The following is an 11757-nucleotide window of genomic DNA, read 5'->3' on the forward strand; positions in this document are numbered from 1 at the left end:
AACACGAAAGTCGCCTGCGTCAATAATCAGACTTCTCCATGAGAAGATCGCGATCTCTCTGGCAGGAAATGCTGCAAAGTCACCGCACGAAGTGTTTGGGCCGTGAAGGAAGCCTCAACCTTAACCGTGATAGATATTGACGAAATTGGTACTTGTTCAGCGACTATCTGCGATTAAGAATCTATCTAATAGCAGTCACGTGGATCCGCACTTGAAAGACCCAGGAACAAATAACAAGGCAAAATCCTTGCTGCTCAAGGAACTGACATGAAATGGGAACACTAGGGCCATCCATGATCTGAACGGGTCATAGAATTCGTCAAGGTTAAATTGACGTCTCATCTTCTTCGGTGCATCCTTAGTCGCGTCTTTGTACCGTAACAACAGGCCCCACATATTGCATCTTCCCTTGAAAGATATACATGACCAGACTGAGAACGAAAACCCCCACAAATATAACCACACTCCAGTTAAAGTCTTCCACTCCCGCAGATGGACTGGGCGGCCAGAAGGACCAGAAAAGAGCGAAGCACACGTACATCAAGCCAATGATATTTATAGCCAGCCCGGCTGGTCCCAGCGACCATCGCCGTGGCGGAAGAGTTTCAGGACAATATATCTTTCGATAAATCACGCAGCTCATGGAAACGGCGTACGTGTACATGAGAGCTGCCACATTCAATGAGATGATGGCATTGAATGCGACCGAAGATCCGATGTAGATAAGTGAGAGCAGGCCGCTTGTCAGACAGGAAAGGCCGATAGCGCGCACGGGGATTCGACGGCGAGGATGGACATGGGAGATCCACCGAGCAAAGGGAAGACCCTTATCGCGAGCAAAGGCATGTGTTTGACGAGCCGTCGATGCATTGAACAGAATATTGCTGAAAATGACAGGAATCAAAATAATAGAGGCCAATCCATTCACTCCGGCCAGTGACATTGTGTTTCGTAAAACGAAGAGGAATGGGAATCCGGAGCTGTCGTTTAGTGACGCTGGAACTGATTCGATTGAGAGTAGTAGCCCAACAAGAACAATGATTGCCAATACACCATTGCCAAAATATCCCCATGCAATTGCAATGGGAACGTAGCGTCCGGCATCCTTTACCTCCTCCGACATGTGCGCTGTAGCATCCGAACCTGGAATAATCAGTCGATTTTTTCAGAATCGGGTTCAAACAAACAACATACTGAGTGACCCATAGATCGCAGAAATCTGGCCGACCATCAAGCTCACTCCTATGGTCGGCCAGCCGCCACCGTTGTAAAATTCGGTAAATACTACCTTCGCGGGTTGATGGGGAGTCATGGCAAATAGCGTAACAACCACAATAACCCAGCACATAAGATGCAAAGCGAGAAGCAGATTTTGTATCCGTGGCATCCAGTTTGCGGCATAGACGTTGAAAAAGTAAATGACTGCAATCATCGCCCAGACGAAGAGAGTTCCCTGCCAATTCTGTGGCTGATAGCTTGGGTCGCGTATGCTGATCAAGCCTTGGATGATCGTTCCAGTAAGAAAGGACCCACTAGCTGCCCCAGCTTGCCAAGCCAAAACAGACATCCATCCTACAAGACAAGAAGAGAAAAAGTCTCAGTAAAGGATATTTGGATCACTCACGCAAAGACTTACCGGTCGTATAGCTAAGGAACTTCTGGTATCGCTTCGGTGCAAATTCTGAAACCCAATGATACTGACCACCTGATGTCGGTGCCATGGACGCCATTTCAGCCAGGCTAAGGATAATAAACCCGAATCCAATAAAAGTCCATATGAAAGACCAAAAAAGGCCAGCATACCCACCATTTTCCAGGCCTTGAGAGTTGGATCTATATATGAAGAATTAGACATGGAGGTTGGTAACCTGTTGGTATTGGCTTACATCAAGATAAATTCCCACGTGGCTTGGAGAACGGCTGAAAAGCTTAACGCAGCTAATGGGCGGAAGTTGCGCTATTTTCATTCAGCTTTAAAAATTCGGAGATCTTCATGAAAGTGATACCTTGAATTCTTGAATCTTTCCCATTCGGTGCATGTCATTTTTGTCGTTGTGTGTGGCCCCCGAGTCGGGGAAAACTTTATCGATACTCTCCGCTTCCATCGCCTGTATTGCTGTGATTTGGTTTTCATCATCTGGACTCAAGATGGAGGATAGAGTGTTGGACGCCATAAGCCAAGCTCAATGCGGCATAATTTTGTGGTGCAAATGTTGTTGACCACAGGAAGTTGAGAAACGTGGCACTTGAGCTGATCTCTGTGATGGTTAAAGGGGTTTCTTTCGTGATGCAGCCTAGAGGTGAGGGGCAGGTGTTTGGAATGAACCACGGCTGTTAAAGCGTTGAGAAGGAGCTGCAGGCTTGCCAAAGAAGAGCTCGTCTCCTCAATCAAACTCCGTAGTACAGCAAGCGGCCGAAATTTCCGATCCAAGTATCACTATTGGGGTATTCTACATCCCTTGAAGGTGGGCTTTTATAAAGTGTTGCAACGGATGCTGCCCAGCCAGCGACACGAGATTATGCATTAAGCCACATGGCCGTCGAAACGCAATAACGGATATGATGTATCCGTACTTGCCAAGTCCCTGTCTTTGTGCAACATAATGGCTCAGATGTAGAGTCAATCCAAGACAGCTCATTAATTCAAGACTGGGTATCATCAAGTCTTCTATATACCGCTTTATAGAGAAGGATGGAAACGCGTCGTGGCGACGTACTATTTCGCTATTTCGCGTCGGATACTGGTAATCAAGGGGGGTTCTAAAATGCCCCTCTCTCGTATTCGTGTTTTGGCTGAGTGACTTTCGTGTCCCCCGACGGTGCGATACTTCCAATCATAAAGGTTTGACTGTCACTGCACATTCCCGGAGCCGCTGGTCGAGCTTCGAATACCAGAGGTGGCAATTCCAAATATAGCTTAGCCTAACAGTAAAATTGGTCATCATTGCAATCGACGAGTACGTTCTGTGTTCAAGCGCTATGGATTTCCAGAGGAAGAGCGGCATGGAGCGGTTGTGTCACAATAAGCAACGGAATGGTCATGTCGCTTCATACGGAGCCGAGAGACTTGAAAGATACAAACGTTCCCACGGTTACATGACCTTCTGTCTCGATGACGACGAAAATTTAAACATCTTCAGAAAAATAAACCAACCCAAGATTGGCGGATGATCACAGGCCCGTGCTGAAACATTGGTAGAGAAGGTAGCCTAAATGCACCAACCGGACGCCACAGAAGCCCAATCGGCCTACCAGACAAACAGGACAAGCGAAAATCAAGCAACAGCTGCAAAAGCCTGTCGTGCACCCATAAGCATAGCTTTCGTATCCAAAAAATTAGCCACGAGCCATGATCAGCCCCGAGCTTAGCAGTGCATCAAGTCAGCCCTCGTATCCGTGATCTCCCTCCTCCATTTATTCCCAGTCAACGGCTCGCACGCATTTCCCCCTTCTGGATATATGCCAGGACATGTCCCAACGTTAGCTGAATGATTTCCGCATCGACCTGCGTTGTCGGCCATGGCAGTCGCTTTTTCTTCGACACCGCCGGGGATGACACCCCCGCTGACTGTGGATAATGATGAGAATCACAGCGGTTTGATTACTATTATCCTATCATTTGCAATGTTCCTTGTCTTGGGGTCTTTGGGTATCAGGGTCTACTCGGCCTACGCTAGACATGCCAGAGGGATGGACGATTTTTTCTTTGCCTTGATAGTGGTAGGTTTCTGTAAGCATACAAGATTGGAATCAATCGTTGATCGTCGCAGGTTGTTGCACTAGGCCAAATTTCCGCACTATTTGTTTCAGTTCATCTCGGCTGGGGGCAGGCCGCCAGACTTATCTCCGCTAAGGATGAATTGAAAAAGGTACGCTCTGCAATTAGGAATGTGTCTGATTTCCACTTATCAGTCTTTCAATAGGCTGTCTACTCTGCGGATATACTCTATGTTACGACACTATGGCTATCCAAAGTCTCGACTTCAGTCTTTTACCGCACGATCACGATGCGGAACTCGCAGTGGATGATACATGGCCTTATTGGGGTCATCGCTTTTTGGGGGCCGGTATCAATGTACACTACCCCATTCACAGCCCTCTATATAGCCTCAAAGCCTACTGATCAAACAAACAATAGAATCCTAATATCCGTCCGGTGCGGAAATGATCCTTGGAACGATATCGATAACCATTGCCAAGTTTTTGTGAGCCTGCAAATTGACAAAGGGTTCTTCATGGCGCTAATTAGGAATTCCAGTTTCCCAGGTGGCAAGCGATCACTGCGCTGGATGTGGTCCTCGAGATGGCCCTATTTCTGTACCCCATCCGAGTTATCCCCAAGCTTCATACCAGTCTTGGCAAAAAGGTAGTCGTTGTTTTAATTCTAAGCTGTCGCGTGATGTATGTCTCTACATTCCGATCCGGACTTCAAAATCGCTATCTTTCTCTGACTATCTTGTCCAGACTCATACCGGTTGCGGCGGTTCACCTCTACTACATACATCGCCAAGTAGGATCATCCGATCCAACACTCGAAGGCACCGGAGCCACCCTCGTTGCCGAGGTACATGTTGCACTGAGCATTGTCGTTCTCATTGCGCCCCTCATGAAGCCTTTCATCGCGGCATACGTGGATGCAAATGGATTGGCCTATACAGATGACGCGTCCAAGTCCCTAAGCCCCCATAATTCTCGCATCAAAGCGATCAAGGGAATGTTCTACTCGAAGGGACGGGATCCGTATCTTTGGATTGAGGATGACTCTTTGCCTTCGAGATCACTTGGGCCAGAGAATCATATTATGAAAAGTGTGCAAATTTCTGTTGATCGGCAGACCTTGGAAATTCCAGAGAGATCTGTTGGTCGAAGCGACGGATCAGGTGTTCCTTTAAATATTCACTAGAACTTGTAGAGTTATAAGCAGATTGCGTAATTTATTTTAGATCTTTTATCCATTTCCATCCTGTGTTGGCTCCATCATTAATTCTATCACTGACTTCACTTCCTCAGATTCAGTGGTAGAAGCTTTTCGCTTACCAAAAAGCGCCTTTCATTACCGTGCGGCGGTGACGCAAGCCTTCTATGGTCCAAATCCTCAGAACACCCTCTGCAAGTATTTGTCCGTTACTTATAGTATTTTCAACTGATTGGTCAACTCTTGTTATCAACAAGCGTTGCTCTCATGCGTAAGGATATTGTCTCCTCATTCATTGCCGTTCACAATCATGAGTCGCAAATCAAGCAGTTATGCAGCATTGCCTGGACATTTATCAACATTTGCACATTAAATCGAACGAACCCTTAGGTTCTCTTTATCTTTGTTTCAAGGCCTGTCCTATTGAATTCCTCAGGCTATACGAGTGGAACAATAGCGTCGGTGCCCTTCCATTTTCGGGAATCTTAATCGGAGTTCTCACCGATTCTTTGATTATCTTTTTTCCCCTCAATAGGTATAAGCATATCGTGGAGCGCAATGGACATGTTGATCCCGAGGAGCGGATACTTCCTGATGATCTATCTTCCTTCCGGTAGGGATGTCTGGTTCGCATGGACCCTAAATCTAGGTATTCTTTGGGTCCCAGAGGTCATCCATATTCGATGTATTACTTGGAGCCGGAGTTCAATTAATATTCTTGTAGGCAAGTATCCCATGTGAATGAACTTTCTTGGCAACGGGGGACTAATATATATTGATGGCTAAACTCCATCATTGATGTTATATTGTGCATGCAAATCCGGCCCTTGCAGCTGACACCTTTTACCAATCTTGGCTGGGGACTGGTTTCCCTTGTTTGCTAATGCTATGGTCAGTTGAGCACCTGCATTTGTAACTTCACATGCAAATGACGATAAATGCACGTGATGTAGTTTCGCAACCTTGGAATGGATTGGGCGATGATCCTTCTTGGCTGTTTAACGGCTATCCTTTTCCTTGGGCCAATTGCATTCTTCATATTTGACCCGAAGATAAGATCTTGGAGCACATTTAGTGAGTCATCAATCTGAGAAAACCCATTATTCATGACAATGGGTATATCGTGGATACATGAAGATTGGTGCGTGCCTCTATGGTCTTTGGAAGAATTGAACCGATAAGTGCAAGTTGTTTTTTGTTAAAGAATACCAAATTTTGCATGTGGGATGATTGTACAATGTGATGTATTTGTTCATGATGATCAGACCTCGTTGTTACCTTAAAATAGGAAGTGTGGCGTATGTTGAAGATGTCCGATGCCACCGCCTTGGCTGCGGAACACTTGAACCAATCAGTCATTCTTTCCCTTCCATGAAAGCCAAGCCAAGATAATGAGACCCTTCAGGATAGCAGCCATCCAAAGAGCTCCCATCATGCCAATCGAGCTATGTGCCCACAGACCACCGAGCACAACTCCAACAAGTAGACAGATCACGGCACCCAGTCGACGCATTTCCTCCTCATTGCGAAAAATCTTAAGAGACAAAAGATCTTCATGTGAAAAAAGGTCGCAATAAATACTGGTCAGGACAACACTGGTCAAGCCATTGTATTTCAAGACACGACTCGCGACGGCCTGTCCACTGCTCTGGAATGCTACCAGAGCAACAGGGACCAGGATCAACCAACTCAAAGGCGCGTCACGCGCAGGACGATAAACGGTAACAATCGTCGCAGCCACCATTATACACAGCATTTGTATGAAGAATGAAACTGTAATCACCCAGCGCAGACGTGGCGAAAAATAGCGATGATATGTGGAAAAGAACAGCGATCCAAGGCAGAATCCGCAAATGGAGACACCGGACTTGATCCATCGGTCATCGTCCGTTCCAACAAGGCCAAGGCCAAAGTAGACCGTATTTCCAGTTTGCATTGACACGAAGCTGCCCCAAATGAACACTGCCGAGCTGTCAAGGAGTCCAGTGATGATATAGCAAATGAGGAGAAGCAAATCGCCTCGACGTGTATCTATCTCTTCGCGCAGATATTTCGAAACGGCGCGTCGAGACGCGGGGGCATTGCCCAGCAAAGGCTCGTCTTCATCCGCCATAGCTTAACACGATTGTAGGAAGGGATAGGTGGAATAAGGGGTGCTCGGTTCGTGTTTTGTAGTTCCCGCGTGCGGGGATATAAATTTTCCATTGCGGTTGCCGAGTGTCTCCGCACGAAAATAGATCTGCTGAACGTCATAGGTCCACAATTATGGGGCCCCGATCCATTCCATGAATAAGCTTCCTGATTACGACATAGCAAGCTAATTTAATTTGATCATCAAAGAAAGTCAGCAGGCAACAGCCGGATGAATCGGAGCTTGGAAATGCTTGACGTACACGCTAAACCGGCATACTTGATTTGCGTGCGGGGGTTGGGACCTTAAACCCGACGCCGCTGCACAACGTAGATTGTACCACGTCGCTCACAATGCATATACTGTCGGCTAAGTGCTTTGCATTACAGCAATTGCTGTTTACCCTTGTGCTGGGTATTCCTGCTCCTGATTCGGCTATTCAGAGGCTTCTGCAGGTTCCCCCTGGACGAAGTCAGGATGTTCTCGGCCTTGGCAACCCTCCTTTCACTCCGGGACATCGTGACCCGTTTGATCACAAGGTTGACTCAGTAGGCGATGATCGACACCCTCTGCCTTACCGTGGAGGTTATGGAGCTTCGATCGAGGGACCCAGGAACAAAGACCGTGAGAAGCAGAACCCCGATCTTGTGCGTCCTCCGAGCACGGACCATGGCAGCATGTCCAATATGCGATGGAGTTTCGCTGATTCCCATATCCGCATTGAGGTAAGACAAATCTAGATTTGGTCCTTTAAAGTAATTTTAACGTGTTCTTCAGGAAGGGGGATGGACTAGACAAACTACCATCCGTGAACTACCAACGAGCCGCGAATTGGCCGGTGTGAACATGCGTTTGGATGAGGGCGTTTATCGCGAGCTCCACTGGCATACCGAGGCAGAATGGTAGGGTCTCTCCTTTACACATGTTTTTCTATGACGCAAGCTGACTTTCTAAGGGCATATGTCCTCGCAGGCAACGTCCGAGTGACTGCACTAGATCCGGACGGCGGTAGCTTTATCGACGACCTTGAAGCGGGTGATCTGTGGTACTTCCCAGCAGGTTTCCCTCACTCTCTTCAAGGCCTGAGTCCAAATGGTACCGAGTTCCTGTTGATCTTCGACGACGGGAACTTCTCCGAAGAATCAACATTCATTCTGACTGACTGGCTGGGTAAGCTACGTGGAAATTACAGTCAGTCACATCCTCGCTAACAGGAACTATAGCTCACACCCCAAAGTCTGTCCTGGCGGAAAACTTCCGCGTTAACCCGGAAAGATTCCTTTCGATTCCTCCGTCGGAAAAATACATCTTTAAAGGCACGGTTCCAGATACTGTGGAGCGCGAGAAACCTCCCGGATTCCATAAGAGCAAACTGCAATTTACCCATCATATGCACGCGCAAGATCCCATCCGCACAAGCGGTGGAGCTGTGCGAATTACTGACTCGACGAATTTCCCGATCTCGAAGACTGTAGCTGCTGCGCACCTAGAGATCGCCCCAGGTGCACTCCGTGAAATGCACTGGCACCCTAATGCAGATGAGTGGACGTATTTCAAGAAAGGTCGTGCTCGCGTGACCGTTTTCGCTGCAGAGGGAAATGCCCGTACATTCAACTACATGGCAGGCGATGTGGGTATTGTTCCCCGCAACATGGGCCATTTCATTGAGAACCTGAGTGACGATGAACCACTTGAGGTGTTGGAGATTTTCCGCGCAGATAAGTTCCAGGACTTTTCGCTTTTCCAGTGGCTTGGAGAGACTCCGCGCCGGATTGTTGCGGAACATATCTTTGCTGATGACCCTGAGGCTGCCGAGGAGTTTTTGAAGCAAGTTGAGGGTGCCGAAAAGGATCCGATCAAGGATACCCTGGCTTGAATGGGATGCTTATGTCTCAATCTCTGATTGTGACTTATCACTTTCATGCCGTGAATATTACTTCCATATTCAGGGACCAAAATATGAGCTCTTTTTTATTCACTGTATTAACTCACACCACGCTACCGAAGTAGGTGCTAAAGATAGACTTTCGAAAGGTACGTAGATACATGATATCGTTCCCCATTCTGTCAATCACTTCATCACTCAACAGCGCCAGTTACGAGCACATCTCCTCCTGCCCAGAGAGATCAATCGTAGGAATCTCCGACATATGCAGTTTCGCACTTCCATACGGCCTCAGTGTCACATTGAAAGCATCACCCAAACAAACCCTGTCCTCTTTCGGGATAGGTGACCCTGGAACAGACCCAAGGAACATTGGCCAATCAATCAAGCACCCTTTTGCAGTCATGTACATAGGCAGCGCACCATCTTGAAATGTAGGTTCGGGGAGAGAGCCAGAGCCAGGGTTATATTCCAATGTAGTCGGATCAATGGCGACATTCCACTCTGTGGTGTTTAGGAGGACATGATCTTGTGCCTGGCTGGGATATGTGCCAGCCGGGTAGTTGGATTGATTGTTATAAAATTTGGGAGGAGCGGATGAGATGTCGGGTTTAATATATAGTGCGTATAAGAGTGGACCTCTGTAGACCGAGACAGTGTCATTGGCCCGAGGGGTTGTTGTCATCTCCATCCCCAAAGTATAGGTGAATTTTGTCGTTCCAGTCGAGATGCTGAACTTCATTAGTCCGGTTGTCGGGTCTGTTGATGGTGTGTCCAGGCCTTGGATCGATACATCTGTCGACCAGTTTGGCACGCGGAGGTAGAAATCAAAATCTGTGTCACTGTCGATCGTGTAGGAAAGAGTGTTTGCAAATGGATAATCTGTTTCGCAATCGACAGAGACCTTCTTTCCGCCGATTTCTGTCTGCACGCTCCCGGGGCTAAGGAGGGCGTGTACAAGGCCGGTTGTTCCCTTTTTCACATAGGAATAGAGCACAAACTTGGGGTATCCTTGGGGATGATTCACAGTGCAACAGGGATAGTTAGGTTCGAGACCGAACGTGTTGGCCTGAGAGTTGTCGTCATAAAATGGGGTAGCTGATAGATTCTTAGAGAATGGCTGGTTGGGCTCCGTCATATACTGGTGACTCCACCAATCTCCCATCAGGGCAGCAGGGAGGGCATTGTATGCAGTCAACTCGGCTCGATCTGCGTAACCCGGGTCGCCGATTGCGATATAGTTGTATGCAAGAGAATACATGGTCTCGACGTGTGTGCAGAGCTCCGATCCGTAGTAGGGATTTAATCCGTCGATTCGCTCGTCTGCGAGGATTGTACCACTTGGCGCTCCGTGATACTTGAAGGTCCAGTCCACCTGACAAAATTAGCATCACGCTCGATGAATGTAGCAAAACCTGGACTTACGCCATTCTTGGCTGTGGTTAAAAGACTGTCATTGGAGGTAAAGCGTCTCACAACGGCGGCGTACTTCAGGCCTTCAATACGTCAACGACAAACGGCATAAAGCAAATTCTTGGCTTTATCTTACCTTCAGCAATCGTCACTCCGTGAAGGAATTGCCACAGATCATCCGTGACGGACTGAGGCAAATCATAAAAGTCTTCCTTGATATAACTCTCCTCGGTGTACCACCCTTCCCACTTGTACCCATATTCATGAAGCATTTCAAGATTCTCCTTCAATATTTTGGTCTCATTCCGAGGATGGTTATCCAGAAGCCACTCCACGCTAACCATAATATCCTCCACACGAGAACGAAGCCACAAGAAATCATCAACGGTAGGTTTGTCGCCCTCGTGCCAGATAATTCCAGTTCCATTGTCTTTCATCATGGTGTTCATAAGCCCATTGAAACGGAGCATCGCATCAACAATCGGAGCCTCATAAGTCGAGTTTGCATCAGCAAGATTCATCCAACCAAGGAACCTGCGATTATGTTAGCCATTACCAGACTCAAATTCACTTGTCACATGAGATTATACTCACAGAAGCGTCCTTGCCCAAATCATCCGTTCCCGACTCTCCAACGTCTCTGGGCCAATCCATCCATCCGGCTGAATCCGACCCAGCACGTTATCGACTATATCATGGACCTGTGCTTTCAGACGTTCATCTTGCGTGGTATACGCAAGTGGGACGAGTGCATTCACCCAATACGGCAGTGCCTCGTTCAGGTCACTATATTCCTGGTCTCCGCCAATCCATGATGAATTGGCCACGAATCGATAAAAATCGTACAAATGACCTCCGAGACCTGCAGCAGAGGTCTCAAGCTCAGTCTTTAACCATCCGTTCGCGGTGATGCTGCCCAAGGGAAGAGGATCATATGCGAATGGGACAACTGTTTACGATATTAGTAGAGAGTACTTCTTAACATGAGAGCCCCGAGAGCTTACGTGAAGTAGCCCGTGTAGGTGTTATGAGGCTAAAGGTCGCGGTGTATGGCAGAAGCCAAAGCACAGACCATATTAAAGGCATGTTGGATTATAATGCAGGGTTACTTTATTTCCCAAGGTCCCCGAATTTATACCTGCATGGAGGCACTATATCCTTCAAACTTGGTATTAATGCGAGCGGGGTCATGGTGATTAGATGCTACTAGACCGGTCGCACAGAATGCCGACCGAAGAATGAGGAGAAATGTAACCATTGTTGCGGGTAGACCGGATGTGTTTTGGATGCATGGTGCAGATCGTTCCAAGCTTGTCTCGGGCGAAGCTTCTCCGTCGGGATTTTCCCCGAACAGACTATATATATGCTGATCTTCGTGGGGGATCATCATGCAATAGGTGTTTGTGACATTAT

The 11757-nt window shown here is 47.5% G+C and overlaps 5 protein-coding genes across 5 annotated transcripts; 2 read left to right on the top strand and 3 right to left on the bottom strand.

Moving 5' to 3' along the window:
• Positions 1-358: 358 nt before the first annotated feature.
• On the bottom strand, positions 359-2174 carry N7484_010426 (uncharacterized protein; the record flags this gene model as incomplete). Its single annotated transcript, XM_057120813.1, has 5 exons — positions 359-1143; positions 1195-1572; positions 1637-1833; positions 1887-1957; positions 2007-2174. 5 exons carry the CDS (start codon positions 2172-2174, stop codon positions 359-361), a joined length of 1599 nt encoding a protein of 532 aa, XP_056966567.1.
• A 1345-nt stretch (positions 2175-3519) lies between these two features.
• N7484_010427 (uncharacterized protein) lies at positions 3520-4903 on the top strand (the record flags this gene model as incomplete). Its single annotated transcript, XM_057120814.1, has 5 exons — positions 3520-3720; positions 3771-3869; positions 3924-4205; positions 4259-4401; positions 4465-4903. The coding sequence occupies 5 exons, from the start codon at positions 3520-3522 to the stop codon at positions 4901-4903; spliced, it is 1164 nt and encodes a 387-aa protein (XP_056966568.1).
• A 1363-nt stretch (positions 4904-6266) lies between these two features.
• On the bottom strand, positions 6267-7028 carry N7484_010428 (YoaK family protein; the record flags this gene model as incomplete). The annotated part of the gene is made up of 1 exon (XM_057120815.1): positions 6267-7028. The coding sequence occupies one exon, from the start codon at positions 7026-7028 to the stop codon at positions 6267-6269; it is 762 nt and encodes a 253-aa protein (XP_056966569.1).
• A 371-nt stretch (positions 7029-7399) lies between these two features.
• Positions 7400-8922, top strand: N7484_010429 (Oxalate decarboxylase OxdC; the record flags this gene model as incomplete). The annotated part of the gene is made up of 4 exons (XM_057120816.1): positions 7400-7771; positions 7824-7948; positions 8002-8216; positions 8270-8922. 4 exons carry the CDS (start codon positions 7400-7402, stop codon positions 8920-8922), a joined length of 1365 nt encoding a protein of 454 aa, XP_056966570.1.
• Positions 8923-9142: 220 nt separating this feature from the next.
• Positions 9143-11430, bottom strand: N7484_010430 (uncharacterized protein; the record flags this gene model as incomplete). The annotated part of the gene is made up of 5 exons (XM_057120817.1): positions 9143-10306; positions 10357-10427; positions 10481-10878; positions 10939-11293; positions 11349-11430. 5 exons carry the CDS (start codon positions 11428-11430, stop codon positions 9143-9145), a joined length of 2070 nt encoding a protein of 689 aa, XP_056966571.1.
• Positions 11431-11757: the final 327 nt, after the last annotated feature.

The sequence above is a fragment of the Penicillium longicatenatum genome (assembly GCF_028827895.1).
Source record: "Penicillium longicatenatum strain IBT 33135 chromosome Unknown contig_7_segment0_segment0, whole genome shotgun sequence".
In the NCBI taxonomy this organism is placed as follows: domain Eukaryota; kingdom Fungi; phylum Ascomycota; class Eurotiomycetes; order Eurotiales; family Aspergillaceae; genus Penicillium; species Penicillium longicatenatum.